Source organism: Citrus sinensis, chromosome 3, assembly GCF_022201045.2.
Source record: "Citrus sinensis cultivar Valencia sweet orange chromosome 3, DVS_A1.0, whole genome shotgun sequence".
In the NCBI taxonomy this organism is placed as follows: Eukaryota; Viridiplantae; Streptophyta; class Magnoliopsida; order Sapindales; family Rutaceae; genus Citrus; species Citrus sinensis.
The window spans coordinates 36,497,103-36,518,147 of record NC_068558.1 but is presented as its reverse complement, the minus strand read 5'-3'; the positions used below and the strand labels follow the sequence as shown (position 1 = coordinate 36,518,147).

General features: G+C 33.3%; 2 protein-coding genes and 1 pseudogene across 4 annotated transcripts; 1 reads left to right on the top strand and 2 right to left on the bottom strand.

Moving 5' to 3' along the window:
* Nucleotides 1-98: 98 nt before the first annotated feature.
* LOC102626500 (exosome complex component RRP45A-like) lies at nucleotides 99-6,921 on the top strand. 3 transcript variants are annotated; one of them, XM_052436395.1, is made up of 10 exons: nucleotides 99-470; nucleotides 1,501-1,710; nucleotides 2,129-2,224; nucleotides 2,326-2,440; nucleotides 3,060-3,140; nucleotides 3,250-3,438; nucleotides 4,644-4,927; nucleotides 5,813-5,871; nucleotides 6,137-6,348; nucleotides 6,548-6,921. In XM_052436395.1, exons 2-10 carry the CDS (start codon nucleotides 1,544-1,546, stop codon nucleotides 6,650-6,652), a joined length of 1,308 nt encoding a protein of 435 aa, XP_052292355.1. In that variant the 5' UTR covers nucleotides 99-470; nucleotides 1,501-1,543; the 3' UTR covers nucleotides 6,653-6,921. The 3 variants fall into 3 exon arrangements, with proteins under 3 accessions (XP_052292355.1, XP_052292356.1, XP_052292357.1); XM_052436396.1 differs by lacking the exon at nucleotides 3,060-3,140; XM_052436397.1 differs by lacking the exon at nucleotides 99-470 and adding an exon at nucleotides 496-969 and having other exon boundaries at nucleotides 6,137-6,921.
* A 357-nt stretch (nucleotides 6,922-7,278) lies between these two features.
* LOC102614550 (cyclin-dependent kinase F-4-like) lies at nucleotides 7,279-8,574 on the bottom strand. The gene has a single exon (XM_052438494.1). The coding sequence runs from the start codon at nucleotides 8,501-8,503 to the stop codon at nucleotides 7,286-7,288; it is 1,218 nt and encodes a 405-aa protein (XP_052294454.1). The 5' UTR covers nucleotides 8,504-8,574; the 3' UTR covers nucleotides 7,279-7,285.
* A 9,218-nt stretch (nucleotides 8,575-17,792) lies between these two features.
* LOC102614258 (cyclin-dependent kinase F-4-like) lies at nucleotides 17,793-19,074 on the bottom strand (annotated as a pseudogene).
* Between the last annotated feature and the right edge of the window lie 1,971 nt (nucleotides 19,075-21,045).

The window sequence follows — 21,045 nt, the reverse complement described above, 5'->3', positions numbered from 1 at the left end:
TGTAAAAAAGTGGCAGCACTTTATTACCAATTTACCATCCAGGACCTTGAAACATATCAAGAAGACTCGGGTCCGGGTTTTACCCGGCCGCCCTTTAAAACTGTACACCCGCGCCGGGAACCTGGTTCAATGGTATTGTAATTTTTCAAACCATTACAGAAAACTCATTAAAAAAACACAAATTAAGATCATGTTATTTTAACAGCATTGTTATTTATTAAATTAAATTAACAGGTATCAATTAGAAACAAATATGAAAAAATCAATTAAAAATTAACCAAAATTCTTTCCCTCTCAAAACTAAAGGCTAGCCCACGGGCTATCCCGCCGCTCTTCTTCCTCTTCTCTCAAATTTGGAACTTGCTGCCGCCGCCGCTGTTTGAAAGCTAGTTCCACCAAAGTCGAAGCTTGTTGCTGCTGAACGGCTGCATTGCTTTGCCGCTGCCACTAAGGCAGAGCTTCTGTTGAAGGTAAACTTTTGACGGCTTTTTTTTTTTCTTTTTTCTTTTAACTATTGTAAAGGGATTGTGTTGTGTAATTAGTAGAGGTGTTTGAAAATGCAATAATTGGAGTTGATTTAGATAATTTAGCCCATTAATTTACCATTATCAGTTTAAGTTGCCTGCATTGCTGCTGCTACTTCCTCTTTGTTTCTTTAATTTTTGTCTTTGAACAACCTCATTTCACTTTCATGCTTTGATTAATTCAACAAAGTTTTTACGTTGGAGAGAAACTGGAATTAGAGGTTTAATTTTACTGGTAGTGTAATGTGTGTGAGAAGCTCAGTTTTTTTTTTTCCCCCTTCCCTTCGGTGGCAGAACTGAGACAATAAATGGATCTGAGATTGGCAAATACATGGCAGTTAACTATGAATGAGAAGAAATTCATAAAGACTGCACTGACTTCTGGTATCAGAATTGATGGTCGCAACCCTTATGAATACCGTAAACTATCAATCAAGTTTGGCAGGCAAGTATCCGCTTTCTCCTACATAGAGGAGAGAGACACGCACATACATGTACACAAGTGGGTTTCTTGGTTTAGGTGATTATATGTTGTAATTGCTTTTGTTTTGAATATCTTCTTTTGCTTACAGTCGAGCCTTGCCCTGCTGCAACCCCACTTAGTTTCTAGGTTATACTGCGAGTTTATGTCCTTACATAATATTTTGAAGTTTAAATTTTTACTCCAATTTGGGTAATTACTGTTTTTCAAATGCCAGTTCTCTAATCTCCAACTGTTTCCATTTTTTGTATATTTGATTGATGCCTTTTGTACTGAAGGCACTTGCATTTTCATTTTCTACTCGGATTCTTGTTATTGCTTGTGGAAGGATATGCTCGTAGGAATTTAATGGTTATTTGTTTATTATCTTCAGTTATGCATAGAGGATAGCTTCAGTTTCTTTGTGTTATTGCAATGTTTCTGTTTTATTGGTTCGGTAATAGACATTTGGATGTCTTATTTTCCTTTTGAGTTGATGGTGTGATGTACATGCAGGGAAGATGGTTCATCAGAAGTTCAGCTAGGTCAGACTCATGTAATGGGTTTTGTAACTGGACAACTGGCTCAACCTTATCGAGATCGACCTAATGAAGGGACATTGTCAATCTACACTGAATTCTCACCAATGGCTGATCCTTCATTTGAGCCGGGCCGTCCTGGTGAATCTGCAGTGGAGTTGGGACTGATAGTAGATCGTGGTCTGAGGTGACAATTTTTATGTGTTTCAAAAATCTTCTATTGTCAATGTTGTTATTATGACCATTTTACAAAGGTTTGGCTTCATTAACTTTTACTTTTCAAATAGAGTTTATGTTTGTCACCTTTTGGATCATTCAGAAGGTTTGAAACTCATATGATAGATAATTGTTCTATGAATTTGAGCATTACACAATAATCATGCTATATTTCTCTTCCCAATTTTATATCCAAGAATTATTCATAATTATTAAAAACACAAAAGTTTCCTAAAATTTTGGGATACCTTGATGGGGGCATCTTAGTAAGATTGGAAATTCATGTGAAACCTATCTTTTATCAGCCCTTTAGAGGAAAACCAAGCTATACATAGCGGATATGCATTCAAATGACATTTTGAAGGTTTTAACTTGGAGGAATCTTGCAGGGAAAGCAGGGCAGTGGATACAGAATCGCTTTGTGTTCTAGCTGGGAAGTTAGTGTGGGCTATACGTATTGATCTCCACATTCTAGATAATGGAGGGTGAGTAAACATATACATGTGTGTATGCATTGTTTGGTTTAGTTAATCAATGCTAAATGTCACGATCTGTAAGTAAATATTTCATCATTGTGCGGGAACAGAAATCTTGTTGATGCTGCCAATATTGCTGCTTTGGGTGCTCTTCTGACGTATAGGAGGCCTGAATGCTCACTAGGAGGAGAAGATGGTTTGGAAGTGATAGTACATCCACCTGAGGTTAGTGTTAGAGTTTGCTGTTGATTAAATTTAAATGCATTTGTTGAACAACTGTATACAAGCTTAATTTGGACTTAAGGAATAAGGTTTGAGTCCCTCTGTATTAATGTTTCTACAGTCTATATTTTTTTTCACTTTTGAACATTAGAAAACCTGATTGAGAGTTGAATTTTGAAGGAATTTATTTTGGATTGATATTATACCTTCAAAATAAGATGGAAGATACGAAATTTAGTGGATTATGAAAAATTTTGAGGAAGAATACTTACAACAGCTGAAGATTATGTAGTAGTGAAGGATGACTCTTTCAATGTAACTAGAAAAGGAAATGGTAAAACAGGAATGGTTAGGGCAGATTACTCTCCTGCCTAATTTACCCTTTCCAAGATTCTGCTCTTTAATCTTTTTCTGGGATATTGTTGGACACGTCTTATTTTGGTCTAATCATAAAATCTAAGTCGCGGTGACTGTCCTTCACGTATTGATCTGCTCCTTTGCATGGATATAGGAGTAATTATTTTGGATTCTCCATGTACGCTACTATTGCCGTTGATTATTTCAGATGGCTGTTTCATTATGTATTATTATTTACTTGTTTATGAGTGCTTCTTTTTCACAGGAGAGAGAACCATTGCCGTTGATTATACATCATCTTCCTATTGCAGTGACTTTTGGATTTTTCAGTAGTGAGAGCTTGATTGTATGCTAACTTTAATCCTGTAAATCTTCTGTAATTTTCAAATATGCATTCTCATGCAGAGTGAAAGTTTGTTAATCAGCATGTCCTAATGTGAGAAAATGCTGCGTAGGTTATTGATCCAACCCACCATGAAGAAGCTGTAATGGCGGGAAGAATGACTGCTACACTTAACGCAAATGGTGACGTTTGTGCTATTCAGAAACCTGGAGGAGAGGGAGTCCTGCAGAGTGTTATCATGCAATGTTTGAGGCTCTCTTCCAGGATGGCTGGTGATATGACAAAGAAGATAAAAGATGCTGTGAGTTTCTGCTTTTCAAAGTAGTTTTTTTGAAAAAGGTTTTATTCTTCCTAGTTCCTCAAAAAAAAAAAGGCTTTATTCTTCCTATCCGTTGTAATATATGTATGAAATAGGCTCTAATTATCGCTGATTGGATCACTGCAATTAGGTTTGGAAGCGGTAATATGCTGAGTGTGTACGGTTTCAACTGTTCTTTTACCTCTAGATGTTAACACACCAACAATTTCTTGTTGAAAGTGATAGACAGGCAAACTTTTATCCTTATTTTGTGACTGTTCTAATACATAGAGTGCCACTTGAACATAAGTTATGATATTCCATATAATGAGTCATCCCTTTGTAAATGTACTCGTACCTATTTTCAATGCAATACTCCTTATTTAGAAGTTGAATTGTTTGTCATTACTTAGTCCCTAATAATTGATTCTGCCTGACGATCAGCCTCAGCTATCCTTTTCTTTCTCTCCCTCGTGTTTTAAAACCTCATTGCAGCTTCCATAATTCTAGATTCTAGTTAAGCATTTCTTATGAAACTGTTAATTTTGGTCTACAATGGTACATTCAAGAAATTATTTAATGGTTACAAGGCCTTATTCATTTATTGTTGCTGCCCCTATCTCTTCCCCAAGTTTTTTTTTGCTTTCTTTGTCTTCAAAAGGTCAAAATATGGGAGAAATCTTCAGCATTTCATTTTAAGCCTTGTAGGAGTTCTGGTACAAGTGAGAGAGAACCTTGTGGAGAGAAATCAATTGCTTGAATCAAAATCAGCACAGGTAGTAGATGTCTTGGTTGTCGAGTTGAAGAGTGGGGGTAAAACAAGATTGGATTGCTGGAGAAACATTTTGTCTGATTTCTGACTGCACTCTTAATATATAGCTGGAGTTAGTAAGCCCTTTTTCCTGAGATAATGATTTGTGTCATTAATCTGCTGCTTTGAAAGTATATTCTAAGAGTGTTAGCCATACATTTGATCAGCTTTTTAAGGAAAGGAACTGAATCAGGGGGTCAAATGTTGATAATTTTGCTTGTGTTTGGAAGCAAACGAGGCTAGTTTTAATGTGCTTGTTTTCTTTAACTGTGGATCTTTTCCCAGATTTTATGATTTTAATTTTTTGTTTCTTTTCCAATATTTGTTTTTTGTACTAAAGTTTTGCAAATCAGAATTTCGCTTTGTTGCTCCCTGAAATTTTCTATGATATGTGTAGGTTGAAACTTTCAACACAGAAAGAGCATTACGTAAGATCAAGCGTCACCCTACTTCAATTATTTTGGATGGTAGTCCTTATTTGAAAGAAAAACAAAATGAACTGTCTGGCCAAAAGGGTGTGAGTGAGCTGTCATGGAACCATTTGCAGAAGCCAAGACTGGCATCTGCGGAAAGAGCTGGTCCAAGTGATGATGGTGCAGGTGAATCCAAATCGTCTGAGCTCGGCCGAAGTAGCAGGAGAGATGGTGCAGCTACTAATTTTGTTGGGATGGCTGCAAGTAGGTATGGTGCTTGTTTTTCTAGGTTCCATACATTTGGGTAGGCACTTTTTAGGGAAGTACCCAACTTTCTGTACAGAAGGAAAACTTCGAATTTGTGTAAAAAGTTGATTTTTATCCGTTCAAGGCCCACTTCTCTGCTTTATGCTTTAGGTTTCAAGTTCTTGTCTCAGATTTATCGCCATCTAGTAAAAATTTAAATAAATAAGTGACTAGGAGGTTTTGCGATCAGCTGGTTGTAATTTAACAAATTATCATTTTTATGTTTGTGAAATAGCTAATCTCTTCTGAGTGTCAATCAGTTAAAAGTTCTTTTTCATGATTTTGTAGTGAAAACTATTACATTAATTATCTTCTTTCCCTTTGCATTTGTCTTCTAATATGTGAACTGTAAAGGACCCTGTATTTCGCTTTCCATACTTGTTATTCATGTTATAGTATGATAAGTGAAGGTTCTGGGTGCTCAACGCCTTCAAGTTTGAATATAACCTGAAGCTTTTGTGAGTTGAGATTTGGGAAAATGAAACTTCTCCAAATGAGTTGAGATTGTGGAAAATGAAATTTCTCCAAAAGTGATATGTGCAATTTAATTGATGTCATTCAACTCATTTCATTTAAAAATTTCATAGTAAGTAGATCCTTTTAAGTGCCTCTAGCAGCATAATAAACTTGTTTTAGTAGTTCTTTGTTCATGCTTATAGCTAGAATTCAATTTGATGCTAGTAATTGTTGGGACAATTGTAGTCTTTACAGGACTTCTGAATTTGTTATGCGCTTGTGTTGTTTTTGTAGTTTAATTTGAAATTTTTGAAGAGGTAACCCATGATTTTACTGTATTTTCATCCATTCACTGATTCTTTTTCTTTTAACCCGGACCTTCTCCTCTAAGGGATCCTTGCTCCGAGGGTGTTGATTCAGATGTCCTGAAAGCTTCTCCAGCTTCACAAGGTACTTTGTGTGAAATTGCTCTTAGAAGCACAAAAATTTAGATTGACATCTTGCTGATTATGTTTTGTAAACTTATATTATTTGAATTATATATTTCTCTACCATCGGTTAATTGGGTGGCTCATGGGGAGGCAAATTTTGGGGAGGGGAGAAGCCACTTTGGCAGGTGTCCTGTAATGCATATGTAGAGTCTACTGAGTGAGCATTTACTGGAACACAGAAGATTCACTGAGAAACTGATCTGTGTGAAGAGTACAAATTGCAGGAACATTAACATCCAAGGAGAAACAAGAAGACGCAGTAAGCGAAAGAAAGTCCAGTGAGTCAAAGTCAGAGGAACCACCTGAAATTGTTATTCCAGCATCTTCCGCAATGGATGTATCTGAAACGAAAGTGCATAAAGGTGGAGACAAAACATTGATGGACGCTGCGAAGCCAAAGCACAAGAGAAAAAAGAGGGCATCCTCTCCTGCCCATGTGAGCTAGATGAACTTTGGCCAGTGGAACCAATAGAAATATTCCCCTTGCCAGTTTTGTTATTCAGCTCATTCTTTCATAATTTTTTTCTTCATTTATCTTGGTATTTTTTCAAATGCTTCATCAATTGTAAGTCAATTTTCTGAAATTTTTTATCAAAAGCATGCACTGACGAGTTCCATGATATCAATTATCACAGTCTGACAAACACCATCCTCCTAAGATCAATTGCAAGTTTGCCTTCGCTTCTTCTATAGGGATGCACTTCATCATGTTTTGGGAGGCAATTGAAGTCAAGATTTAATTGATGTTCGATTTCAAATGAAATGAATGGACTTATACTGGCCAGAGTGTGTCAAATAGAAACCGGAGGGAGATTTCAAGTCGTTGCACCCTATATTAATTGATCACTGAACTAGTTATTCGGCGGCTGTCGGTCTCCTTGTAAGAACTGCTGCTGTTGGGAAATTTGTGTTGATTCGTAGAAAGGCTATTATTAAATTATAATATCGGTCTGATTTTGTTGTTTGGAAGACATTGATTTGTGTTTATTTCTACATCTTGTGAATAATTGTTTATGCATTCTTCCGGATTTGCATATTTGAACATAAACCTCAAATCGCATTAGTTAATCAAATCAAAAGAAGATTCAGCTGAAGAACTCTGCAGTAAAATGTGTCAGTTTGATCTTTAAGTATCTATCCAATATTTTAAAATGCTGCGTTTGCAAATGCTTACAAGGATCTTTCAATTCCTGAACTTCACAATGATGTACGCATGGATATGTTAGAAACTGGGCTGAGAATCACAAAAGTTTGTAATTTGGGTAACAGTGTAATTTTTTGTCATTGAAATAAACATAGAAGCAATACATTCAAAGCTTAGTTAACAATGTTCAATTCTACCATTATAATAGAATTATACGAGCCTTTCTTTTTCAACCAAATTTCTCGTTGTATATTCTGCCAGGTTCCAGATTTTGAAATGGTCCGAGAAACCAGTCTCTTGATTCAGCATTCCATTGCACTCCAGCCTTCATAGAAGGCAGCTTCATCTGCCCCATAGGCTGCCTATTAGCAGCAATAGCCTTGTTTGCCAAGCTCTGTTGACCCTTCCTTCCGGCAGCAGAGTTCTGTTGCACAGCCGTCATTATATCCAAAGGAGAAAGTTGCTTAACGATCTTCGGATAAGGTAAAGCCTCGGCATCAATCCTATCACCTTGCTGCTTCAACATTCCCCTTCGCGTTGCTGCAACTGCTGGCGTCGAACGAAGATGTGGTGGAACATATAAGCATCTCTTGAAGAAAGGGTGCTGCAATGCCTCTGCAGCCGTCGGCCTTTTGCAGGGATCCCACGAACAAAGTGATTCGATCAAGTTGATTGCGTCCTCACTTGCCGATGGCATTAACGCAGAGAGATTGACGCCGGATAACTGTGGGAACTGGTAGTTAATTGCCATTGCTTGACGGAGTCCATCAGCCCAAGAATTCATAGTAGGACTGCCAAGAACACTGCATATCTTGTACATCTGATCAGCTTCATCAGTACCCTGAAAAAGCGGACGAAAAAGGAGCAATTCCGCCATGATAGCTCCCATAGCCCACATATCAACTTTTGAGCTATACAGCCCTGATTTAAACAGAATCTCCGGGGCTTGATACCATCGTGTTCCTACACGTTCTGTATATGGTGGGAAAGCATCGATTTCCCTAGCAAGACCAAAATCAGCAATCTTGATAGTACCTTGCGAAACAAGTAAGTTCTCTGGCTTCAGGTCCCGGTGAAAGTAACCCTGCTGGTGCACGTAATCGAGTCCCCGAAAAACTTGGAAAAGCCATGCTTTGACTGCAGATTCAGAGAATAGCTGCTGCTTCTGCTTTTTCGCTTCCATAAGTTGGTAAAGATTGCACTGCATGCATTCAAACACAAACAACACATTGCCCTTCTCCACGATTAGTTCTTTAACCTTCACAAAGTTTGGATGATTCAGCTTCCGCAAGCACTTTACTTCCCTCAAATTTAAGCATTTTTCCCGCGAATAGCTTTTTTTCAATGCTTTGATTGCAACAACTTCTCCCGAGTGCTTATTTACCGCTTGCCAAACACAGCCGAATGAGCCGCTGCCAAGTTTTTTGGTAAGAGAATACTTCTCCATTTTTGTGAATCAACAAAAGAAAACAAGATTCCTTTGTACGCGAGTTTTATTCTGAAAATATTATTGTGAATGAAAACTAAAACTAGTTTCCTATAACGCTTACGAGAAAGAATGATTAATAAGTTCTCTAAATATGGGATATATAGGTTTCTTATATCCAGCGTGGATTAGGAAATGGGTTTACGTACGTATCTGTTTTTTCTTTTCTTTTTTTTTTTAGATTTAATTCCAATAATTGAAAAGTGGGCTTAATTAAAATTTTAAAATAATAAAACACATTAATATTTTAATATTTTTTAAAGCTTAGACTGTTAGGATCGTTTGAATTGTTTAATTCAATATGTTAGTTCACAAAAATTAAGAAAAATAGAACTGAGAAGAGAAAAGAAGATGAGAGAGAAAGATACTGGAATACCTGAATTTCTTTTTCTTAATTTAATTATTATTTTATTATAAAATAAAATAAAAAGAAACCGATCATCAACTTTTGGGTGCAGTATTACCTCTTTGTCTTTCGTATCAAAAAATTAAAATTAAGAAAAAAAATCTTACAAATTAAGCGTACTCCGTAATTTACTAAGTAATTCTCTCTTTCGGGCCCATTTTTGGACCTTCTAAATCCATGAGCAAAAAGCCCACACTTTTTAATACATAATCAGTCCAGCCCATTAGTCATAAAATTAACGGACTAATTAATTTTGTCCAATGGCTGAAGGATGAAGCCAGTAAATTCGATCCTCATTCCTCCAAGTTCGAAGCGGGTGGATTAAAAAACATTTCAAAAAGGACTCATTTCTAAAGATCGAAATTTCTACCAACTTTAGTTTTATTAATTTCTTTTTAGTAAAACGGTTAATTATATAAGAGACAGCCTAAAAGATAGTCTCGGTCAATTTATAAGATAGTATCGGTCAATTTATATCTTCTAAAAGATTTGTAACAAAATTTAACTAAACTAAGAAAGTGCATAAAGTATTTTCAAATGATTGATTATTACTTTATTTTCGTTTGGTAAAGTAGAGACCACAATAATTTTTTTGGAGAGAAGAGAACTGTACACACAGCATGGTAGGATTTTTCTAAATAAGGAGTAGTGACAATATGAAGATACATGAATTCACTAAAGTTCAAATGAAAATAAATTGAAAGTCTCGATGTGTGTGTTTATCTTTAAAGATATATTTATGAGATAAAAGGTGGAGGCTAACTTATTTATAGCTACAAGAATCTGCAGCCAACAGTATTTAAATGCCCAATGGGTGTATCAAAATTGTGACAGAATTTTAGCCCAAAGTTTTCAATTACTTTTAAGATAATACAATAATAATTAAATTATGAGAACTAAGGTTGGTAAAATCTGGGTCGGGGCTAGGTTTTAACTTGTCCGAGATTTGTCAGATTGATACAACAACTGCCTGGACCTATGTTCGTGCCCAGTTTTTCACTTTTGGCCCAGGATTAGCCCGGCACCTCCCAAGCACAAGTTTTTTATCCCAGCTTTTCTTGCCCGAATATGAATTGAAGGGAAAAAAAAAATTGTGCCAGTGCAAAAATTTAAATCTCTAGCCTACCTAAATTCATTCATTTAGTCTTATGGACTATGGGAACTAAGATTGGTAAAACCTTGGGTCTAAGTCGGGTTTTGACTTGCCCAGGACCGTCCTGGATCGATACAACTGCTGTCAAGTCCCGGGTTCATGCCTAATTTTTTTCACATCCTATCCAGGTCAAGTCCGGGACCTCCCGGGCATGGGTTTTTTATCCAGACTTTCTTGCTTGGATATGAACTGAAAAAGGAAAAAATTATGCCAATGCAAAAGTTTAAATCTCTAACCTACTATATTCATTCAATCTCTATCGAATATTTAAATTTAGTAGCACAATAGTCACCAAATAACATTCAACATTCATAAATTCAATTCAGTAGCACAATATCACCAAATAGCATCCAACATTCATAAGTTCAATTTAACTTGTGGCCACCCCTCTTTTCACCATCAGCTATGCTGCCTAAAAAGAAAAAAAAAGGGGGGGGGGGGGGAATATTTGTTTTTTATGCTTAAAAGGAATGATTTGACTAAAAAAAACCCAAACTGACCCAAAAAAAAAACACCCAAAAGGAAAAGAATAGAAGAAATAAAGGAGTGTTACTTCGTGAGGAATTGGATGCTGAAATGGATTAGATGCTAAGTTGATTTGATTTTATACTTGATGATGAAAATTCTATTATATCTTTACTAATTTTGTCAAAATTATTATTTAAAACTTCTATTTACTATATAATATTGACTCTTATCTCATAATTATATTTTTTTTTTTCACAACAACCGTAACTTTTAAACTACAACACCTCAATTTCAAACAAGACTTTAGTCATAAGCGTAAAGCCCACAAGTTTTCATATAAAATCAGTCCAGCCCATTAGTTATAGTAATCAATTGATTTGCTAATTTTCATCTAATTAGCACCAAATAAAGCCGGTAAATTCGATCTTGAAGTTCAAAGTGTGTGGTTTCAAAAATATTTCACAACAGCTTATTTTTATCGTCAACTATTTTTATCATTATTACTAATTCAAATATTTTATCACCATATTTAATTATTAAAATAATAATGATTTCTTTAAAATAATAATGATTTCTTACTTTAATTAGGATGACGTGGAATTCAACGTGGTAGATAATGTGTCTCTGGTCTCGTAAGCATACAAATGTCATGCCATTCGTCCCTAATAATCTAAATGATGCATTGTTCCCCATTGAAATTAAAACAACGCATTGTAAAGACTATGTGTTGGCGCACAGTATATCCACTTGTTATTTGTCAAAATACGGAGGACATATGTCGTTGTATCTTTTAGTACTCAAATGTCACGTTGTTTACGTATAAACTGAGAAACGATGAGTCACTTGTTACCTACTGACCACTACAATTTAAACACATCACATGTATAATTTTTACATTGTTGGACTAAATTTAGAATTAGCTCAGTGAGAGGCTGAGAGATTGTTTCCTATATGAAGCCAAAGTATATATATTCATACTTAAGAGTTTTTTTTTCAACTTAAAGGGTTTTTTTTCTTAATTTTATCAAAATTTAGAAATAACTTATTATCAATGTTGAAGAAAACAAACATGAAATAAATAATGAAGAATTCAAATATTTTGTCATTCTATTTAATTAGGAAAACAACAAATGATCTCTTACTTTAATTATGGATGACGTGGAATTCAACATGATAGATGATGTGCCAAAGACTTCATAATCACATGGACGTCATGATGTTGGTGCATTAATAAGATCTTCACATAATTTCTTATTGATATACAAACGACGCATCATAAATAGTATCCGTCAACTCATACTATTGTCATTTGTCAAAATACAAAGGACGGCGTGTCGTCGCGTTTAGTTTTTTGATAATGTAACGTCGTTTACTTGCGAACTCTAAAACGACGAGACATCTTTTACTTGCTGGCCATTAAAATTCAAAACATTGCATGTATTTGCCATTGAAAAATAGACGACTTATCATGTCTAAATTAAAATTTTACATTGATAGTTTGTTCAAAATAGAAAAATAGAAAAATAGAAGAGCACAATGAATTTTTTTTTAGAGTACAAGTTTTTTTAAAAAATAAAATAAAATGCAAATTAAAAATTATATTTTGGGATAAATTGGCTACCTTTAATTTTCTTTTGGTTTAGCTAATGGTCATTCAATTTGCTAATTTTAGTTTTGTGACACGACTTAAAAGTGTATTACTCTTAAGTATAAGAGTGTCTAGTTATAATATAACCCGGTGAGGCCAGGGTCGAACCACAAGGAATTTTAAATCTAGTAGTCAATTTAAAACTAAGAAAATTAATTGTGGGAAAAGAAATTATTTGAAATCAATTTAAAAATATGCTAAGGTTTAGGATCCACTCTCTGTATTCAAACTATAATTTTAATACTCTCTTATTTATATTTTGCCTCACTTTTACCAATTAATTATTATATCATTTAATTTTATGTGTGTGGATAAATATGGAATAAAGTACCTAATGTGCCACACTATATTAATGTGTCGACATTATGTCAAAATACCATACATATCCAAAAAGATTTATAAATTAACTTGATATAAAAATAATTAGAAAAGAATTAAATAAACTTAAAAACTCATTTAAGAAAATAATAATAATTAATAGTTTGAAACATTGAGCTTCACCCTTCACCTCAGCTTAATAAAATTAGCCACTCATATTGAAAGAAAACACAACACTCTTTTTTATTTGATAAACTTTTTGAAATATATTACAAAGAAAATTAATACAAACGGAAACAAGAAAAGAAAAGAAACAAAGAAACAAAGAAACTCTTCAGCTAAACTCTCTCTTGGCTTTTGAAAAATCAGCTCTACTAGCTTCTGGCTCTCGGCTCCAGCCCCCTCATTGCTTGGAATCATCCTTTTTTTAATTAATATTAATATTTTATTTTATTTTTATATTATATATACATGTTGGTGATGGTCATCACCAACATGCTTTTGTTCTTTTTTTATTTTTTATTTTTTATTTATTATTACATCTCTTCAATTGGTGTTCCAGTAGTTCTTCTTTGTTCCCGCTTTCAATTTCAATTTCATCTTTATTCCTAAAAAATATTTACAAGATAAAAATTAACAAATTACGAATTAATTTAACCTAAAATATATTTGAGGAGTATTAAAATAATTTAGAAATAATGAACGCATTAATCGACACAATAAGTGAATAACTAATAATTTTATCCTTATTAAATGTACATTTTTTAGTGTCAATCACTTTGTAAGTGGTCTCTTTGTCTACATATATTTATATTATTAAAAATAAATATTTCCAGTACAATATATTACATACAACCTGCAATTTTTACATTGTTAGACTAAACTTAGAATAAACTCAATGAGAGGCCGAGATCATTTTCCTATATAAAGTATATATATTCATACTTAAGATTTTTTTTTTCAAGTTAAATTTTTTTCCTTAATTTTACAAAAATATAGAAATAACTTATTTTCAGTATTAGACAAAACAAACATGAAAATAATAATAATAGGAATAATTCAATTAAATTTACTTATGCCGTGACTATAGAAATATAATATCAGCTAGGTCATATTTTGTGAATGCTTTACAACCCAAATCTAACAAAATTAGGAAAGTTTACAACGTATTTGAAAATTTCAAGTAGATTCTATTTATGAATTTTAATATTTCTTGAATATACGAATCTTTTAAGACTAAGAAACGAGTGATTATTGTTTTATTCATATTTGGACGAAGTAAATACCACAACAATTCTTTGAAGAGAAGAGAGCTGTACACCAACCATTAGAGGGTTTTGCTAATCAGAGAAGCATTGTTGTGAAGTGAATCCATCAAATTTTTAATGAAAATAAATTAAAACTTTTTATCTTTATTTCGTCCCTGAAGATGTCCAGAGAGCAAAGAGTTGGATAAACTCCCACAAGTAAAAGAGTCAAGGGAGAGAAGTAGTCAGAGATGGCCCATTAACATGCCCAATAGCCCGTATTTGTGGACTCTCGGGCCAAAGTGGGCTGGCAACTTACTGATTCATAGGGCTTTGCAAATTGCAATTCTAATTTTGAAGATATTCATTTACTTCAAAACAATACACGAATAGTTAAATTAGAAGGAGACCATATCATGTTGCTTGTCCTTCCCTGCGAGATGTTAATGTTTGCCTTACGGAGTTATGGGAACTACCAATCTAGCGCATTTGCTTCTTCTGATGGTTAATTTGCATGATTAATGATTCAAGTCATAATTTGTTACCATCGTCTTCATCAGCCCTCATGGAATGAGTCGGGGAGCGTCATTCGCTTTCATAAAAAAAAACTCATTTGAATGATCGTTTCAGTTTCATTGTGCATAACATGGAGATGCAAAGACTTTGAGAATTATTGAGAGTCTTCAAATTCCACAAGAAAAATAGTAATACATGGGCCATTACATGCCCATATTTTTAGCCCATGTTTGTTAGACCCCCTCAAACCAAAGTGGCTACTTATTGATTTTAGGACAAAATTATGGTATCACAGTAGTACCATATCACTGTTGGATCCAGCTCACAATGGTCACCATAGCTGAATTTAATGGCTGGATCCAGCTGTAGTATGGTACCATTGTAGTACCATAACTGGACTCTTGATTTTATGGTTGCTCGGGAATTGCAATTCTAAAATTCTAATTTTTGAAATTTTCATACAATACACGAAATTTAAACTAGGAGGAGGCCCTATCATGTTGTCCCATGGAGTTATGGGAACTGGCACCTAGCTTTTCTTATTCTGATGGTTATTTTTTACGTGCTTAATGATTCGAAAGATACAGTATTATAATATCGCCGTCTTCATCATTCACTAGGAACATCCCCTCAGGCTTGACATAAAGAGCATCATACGCCTTTCTCAAAACCCCTTTTGAATTATTAGTTCAGTTTCATCCAGAATAAAATAGAGATACCCTATTTTATGTTATCTAGAAAGAGTCTTGAGGATTATTGAATTGTATTAACTTAAAAATACAATTTGGATTTTGGAGCAATGTTGTCTAAAACAACTTTCTTAAAAGTATTTTTTTTTTAAACTAATACAGCCCATCGTCTAGACATATTTTGATAGTCAAATTTTTATTAATTTTTGTTGACTTTATGACTATAATGCGCTGGCCATGGGGTGCATAACATTGTGGTAAGTGGATAAATTTTATTTCAGTCAGGCTTTCGCCAACATAAACAAAATTGAATTTTTTTTTTTAAATTTTACAAAAGTAGATAATAAGTGAAGTAAAGCTTAAAACAAATCAGCTTATTAAAAATTTTATAAATCTAAGATATAAGCAACATATCATGGTTGTATTTTTCAAAAATACAAATAATAGTTGGACTATTGCCACATCTTTAAATCCTTCATAAAACTCCTTTTCTATAATTACCCCATTAAACAAATAAATAATTCAAGTTTTCAAAAATTTCCTTTTCATTTTCTAATAAAATTCATTCTGTATTTCTATAAAATAACCACCGAAAAGTTTGACAACATTGCGTAAATAATCAATCTTCTGATCATATTAAGAATCTTCAAATAAACTATAAATAGATACAACGCCAACTTTATTTTAAAGTTACAATGCTGAAAATAAACTAAAGTAACAATGACTAGATGTATGAAAAGTAAATCCATGCAACGAAAATTCAATTAATCATGTGCAGCCTATAGATTCTTGAACTATTCAATTGAGTACCAACTCTCCTACACCATTGTTTATTATCACACTAATCATTATATCATATTATCATGGAGAAATGAACTTTTTTATTTTACTTTTAGAAAATCAATTGAATGGTTAAAGAATCTAAAATTATTCTATTCAACATTTCCTTAGTAAAAGACCTCTGGATTGATTGTTATGCATAATAATTATCATGATTTAAATAAAATTTCTTCAAAAATGATAAAAAAAAAACACCTTAATATGGGGCGTTATTAAGAATGGATGAATTAAGGGATATTTATAGCATTAAATTAAAGATTTTTCAAAGTAGAAAATACGTTTACTTGAATATGGGGTTCGTTAAGAAAGGGGATTATATGAGAACTTGAAAGGGGTGCCAACAGCACCACTTTACAAATAAATTACTCTCCATTTCGAGCAATATTTGAGCCTTCTTAGTCCATACAAAGCCCACAAGTTTTCATATAAAATCAGCCCACCACATTACTTATACTAATCAATCGACTTGCTAATTTTGTCCACAGCTAGTAGATTGGCTCATCAAGTTTAATGTAATCTTCGAGGCTATTGTGTGTTGAGATTAAAAAAAAAAAATGAAGGGTGCGCTTTATATAGTATTTTTTATTTTGTTTTATAGAATAAGAATAATTAGTTTTTGATAAAAATAAAAAATGTTTGGTAGCTTATTTTTAAACTAATGTCTGAAAATGAAAATTGTAAAAATGAGTTTGGTAGTTTGTTTGGAAAAATAAAAATAATAAGGACTTATTCGGTATATATTTTTAAAAAATTATATTTCAATAATTACATTATTATATATATATATATATATATATATATCTAATTTTAATATGTTCTCAAAATAAAAATTTAGTCAAAATTTAAGAGGAATATCATTGGTTGATTTTGTAAATTTCCTAAGTTTTGAAAGAAATTAATTTTGTATTTAAATGATTTATGAGAATTTTAAAAAGTATTTATTGATTGTTACATTTATTTATTTTAATTATGCTAACTTTATTTTTTATTAAGAAATATAATTTTTTTTTATTAATGTATGCAAATCAGTTTTTTCATCGCAGATTTATTATATTAAAATAAACCATTTATCTAACAAATATGTGGAAACTACAAGATTTTAGTGGTAATTATTGCATTGGAAGTGTGAGACCCATGATGACAGAATACAGAAAGCTATAGAACGCCAAATTGGCGTTCTCTACATTTATGAAGAGAAAGTAGAAACCAAGAACTTTTTTATTTTTGTATTTTTTGTTTATGGTTAAAAAATGCATCCACAAAACAAATTGTACACTTTTATGTTTTCATAAAACAAAAAACGGGTAGTAAAAAACGATACCAAACACACCCGAAACTTCTCCACAAGTGACGAGTGCAATTTAGTTGATGTCTTTCAAATCATTTCATCTGAAAATCACCTCTCGAAATGTGAGGACACTTCTATAGCTTTACTAATAAGAGAGACCTTTTTCCAAAAGTGACCTTTTCTGTATGAATCATTCGGACAGATAAATCTTTGTTTGGCTTATTGCTAGAATTGAATATATATATATATTTCAAAGATGCATAATGGTTAATGGAAATTTTGGTGTAGTATTCTCAAGCAATTATTCAAATGTATATTTCATTGTACCACAGCTTTTCCAGCCAAAGAAATGATTTGTACATTCTTCCAGATTTGCCAGATGTATGGATATAAATCATAACCCATTCCAGCCGAAGAACTCTAGATGTGTCAGTTTGATCTGTATCTGTCTAAATATTTAAAAATTCTGTTTTTGCAAAACCAGTTTTCTATAGGCATAATGCTGATGCTCAAGGATATGTTAGAAAGATCCCTGGCTTAACTGGGATTTTACAACTGAACAAAAGTCAGAATTAATACATTCATTCAAATAAACATAGAAACAATACATTCAAAACTTAGTAACATTGGATCAATTCAACCATTAGGACAGGCCTATTCATAAGAGCCCTTCTTTTTCAACCAAATTTCTTGTGTATTCTACCAGGTTCCAGATTTTGAATTGGTCTGAGAAACCATTCTCTTGATTCATCATTCCATTGTACCACAGCCTTCATAGGAGGCGGCTTCATCTGCGCCACAGGCCGCCCGTTATAAGCAATTGCCATGTTTGCCAAGTTCTGATGTTGACCCTTCCTTCCACTAGCTGTATAATATTTTTGTTTTTTGACTGAGTTTTTTGGCTGCACAACCATTATTATATCTAGAGGAGAAAGTTGCTTAGCGATATTTGGATTAGGTAAAGCCTCAGCCTCAATCCCAGCACCTTGTTGCTTTAACATTCCCCTTGTCGTTGTGGCCACTGCTGGTACCGAACGAATATGTGGTGGAGCGTACAAGCATCTCTTGAAGAAAAGGTGCTGCAATGCCTCTGCAGCCGTCGGCCGTTTGCAGGGATCCCACGAACAAAGTGATTCAATCAAATTGATTGCGTCCTTACTTGCTGATGGCATTAACTCGGAGAGATTGACTCCGGATAACTATGGGAACTGGTAGTTAATTGCCATTGCTTGACGGAGTTCATCAGCCCAAGAATCCATAGTAGGATTGCCAAGAACACTGCATATCTTGTACATCTGCTCAGCTTCATCAGTACCCTGAAAAAGAGGACGAAAAAGGAGTAATTCCGCCATGATAGCTCCCATAGCTCACATATCAACTTTTAAGCCATACATTCCTGATTTAAACAGAATCTCTGGGGCTTGATACCATCGTGTTCCTACACGTTCTGTATATGGTGGGAAAGCATCGATTTCCCTGGCAAGACCAAAATCAACAAATCTTGATGGTACCTTGCGAAACAAGTAAGTTCTCTGGCTTGAGGTCCCGGTGAAAGTAACCCTGCTGGTGCACGTAATCGAGTCCCCGAAATACTTGGAATAGCCATGCTTTACTGTAGATTCAGAGAAGAGCTGCTGCTTCTTCTTTTCGCTTCCATAAGTTGGTAAAGATTGCACTGCAGGCATTCAAGGCCAAAGAACACATTGCCCTTCTCCATGATTAATGCTTTAAGCTTCACAATGTTTGGATGGTTCAGCTTCCGCAACCACTTCACTTCCCTCAAATTTAAGCACTTTTCCAGCGAATAGCTTTCCTTCAATGCTGTGATTGCAACAACTTCTCTCGAATGCTTATTTACAGCTTGCCATACACAACCGAATGAGCCGCTGCCAAGTTTTTTGGTAAGAGAATACTTCTCCATTTTTGTGAGTCAACAAAAGAAAACAAGATTCTTTTGTGCGTGAGTTTTGTTCTGAAAATATTGTTGTGAGTGAAAACTAAAACTAGTTTCCTATAATGCTTACGAGAAAGAATGATTAAGAAGCTCTCTAAATATGGAAGATACGAGTTTTTTATATCTAGCGTGGATTAGGAAATGGGATTAGGGATGGCAAAAATCCCTACAGTAACGGGTACCTTCGGGGATTTTCTCCATTCGGGGAGGGTATGGAGATAATTTCATACCCAATTTCTTATTCGGGGAAGGGACGGGGAAATTTTTTTATCCAATTTCTTATTTGGGGAGGGGACGGGGATGAGGTGGAATCCTCATCCCCTACCCATTTTCCCATTTAAATTTTTAATTTAATTTTTATTTTTTAAAATTACTAGTAAATAAATAATAAAATCTGAATTATAAAATTATAAGTACTGGTAAAAATAAAAAATATCAAAATATTTATATTATTAAACTTTTAAGTCTAATTAACTAATTAAAGTCCTAAATTTTTATTTAGGACATTAAAAAGAACGGATAGATTCTATTAGCCCAAAACTTTTGTTTTAATTTTAATATTCATTAAATATTTTAAACTTAAATCTATTTTTTATTTATCTTAAATCTATTTTTTATTTATTTTTAGATGTTATCATTGCCTACAGCAAATCACAATTTTAATATATAATCTAATCTAATATTTGCTTTTGATTTGTTTCGACTTAACTATTGTGCTGTAAAGGGAATAGTCCACATTTATAAAGTGTCCACGCCACCATTGAAAAGTTAATTTTGAATCTAAATTTGATTTTATTTGTAACAATTTTGTATTAGGCTATTAATTTGTTCATGATAGTTTGTATCCCTTCCATGCTGCGTTACTTACTAATTTAATGTATGTGACTTTTGTAATGGATATTAATGTAAGATATATTTCGAACTTTACTTTTATTTGAATTTTTTATTTTAATATGATTAATTCAAAATCGAAAATAAAAAAAATGTATTAGTTATTCGGGGATCGGGGACCCTCGGGGATCCCCTGTTATTATTCGAGGAGGGGATGGAGATTCTCTTAAATAATTTTAACAGGAATGGGGAGGGGACGAGAACATACGCAAAATGTCGGGGATGGGTACGGGGAGATTGGTCCCCTCCCCTCCCCTCCCCATTGCCATCCCTAAATGGGATTATGTACGTATGATTATAAGTGAACGTAATCTATCCAAACTTAAACAACTCAGTCTATCGAAAATTTTACAAATGTAGGAAGTTATAAGCTAATTTTTTTGGCCGGGTTTTAAAATTACCAAAAGAGAAAAGAATATGAGAGAGAAAGATATTGTATAGCACCTGAATTTTATTTTTATTTTTTCTAAATTTGATTATTGTTTGATTTTTCCTTTTTTAAGCACCAAATCTCAACTTTTTTGAGTGCAATATACTACTATCTCTTTCTTATCAAAAAAATTAAAATTAACCAAAAAAAAACACAAATTAAGCTTGCTCAGTAATTTTACTAAATTACTCTCTTTTTCGGCCCAAAGCCCACAAGTTTTCACATAGAATCTTCAGCCCATTAGTTTTCATAATAATTGACTAGTTAATTTTGTCAAATTATGTTACTGAAGCAAGTAAATTTGATCTTCAAATTCAAAGCGGTCAAAAACATTTTGAAAAAGACTCATTTTAAATATCTGTTGTTTCTACCATCTTGAAAAAGGCCCATTTCTAAGCGCATCTCCAAATTTTTTTTTTAGATTTTACTCTTTAAATATTAATTTGCTTATTGATGTAATAAATAAATGGATGAAAAAAATATAATATCCTTCAAAAGACTCATCAAATAAGAATAAGTTAACATTATTTTAATCAAATCTTTCCACTATTAAATTAAATTGCTGTTATGTTTTTTAAAGGAAACATAAATAATAATAATTACAGTCTTATCTTTTCAATAAATAATAATAAAATATTAATAGAAGATGGAGAAA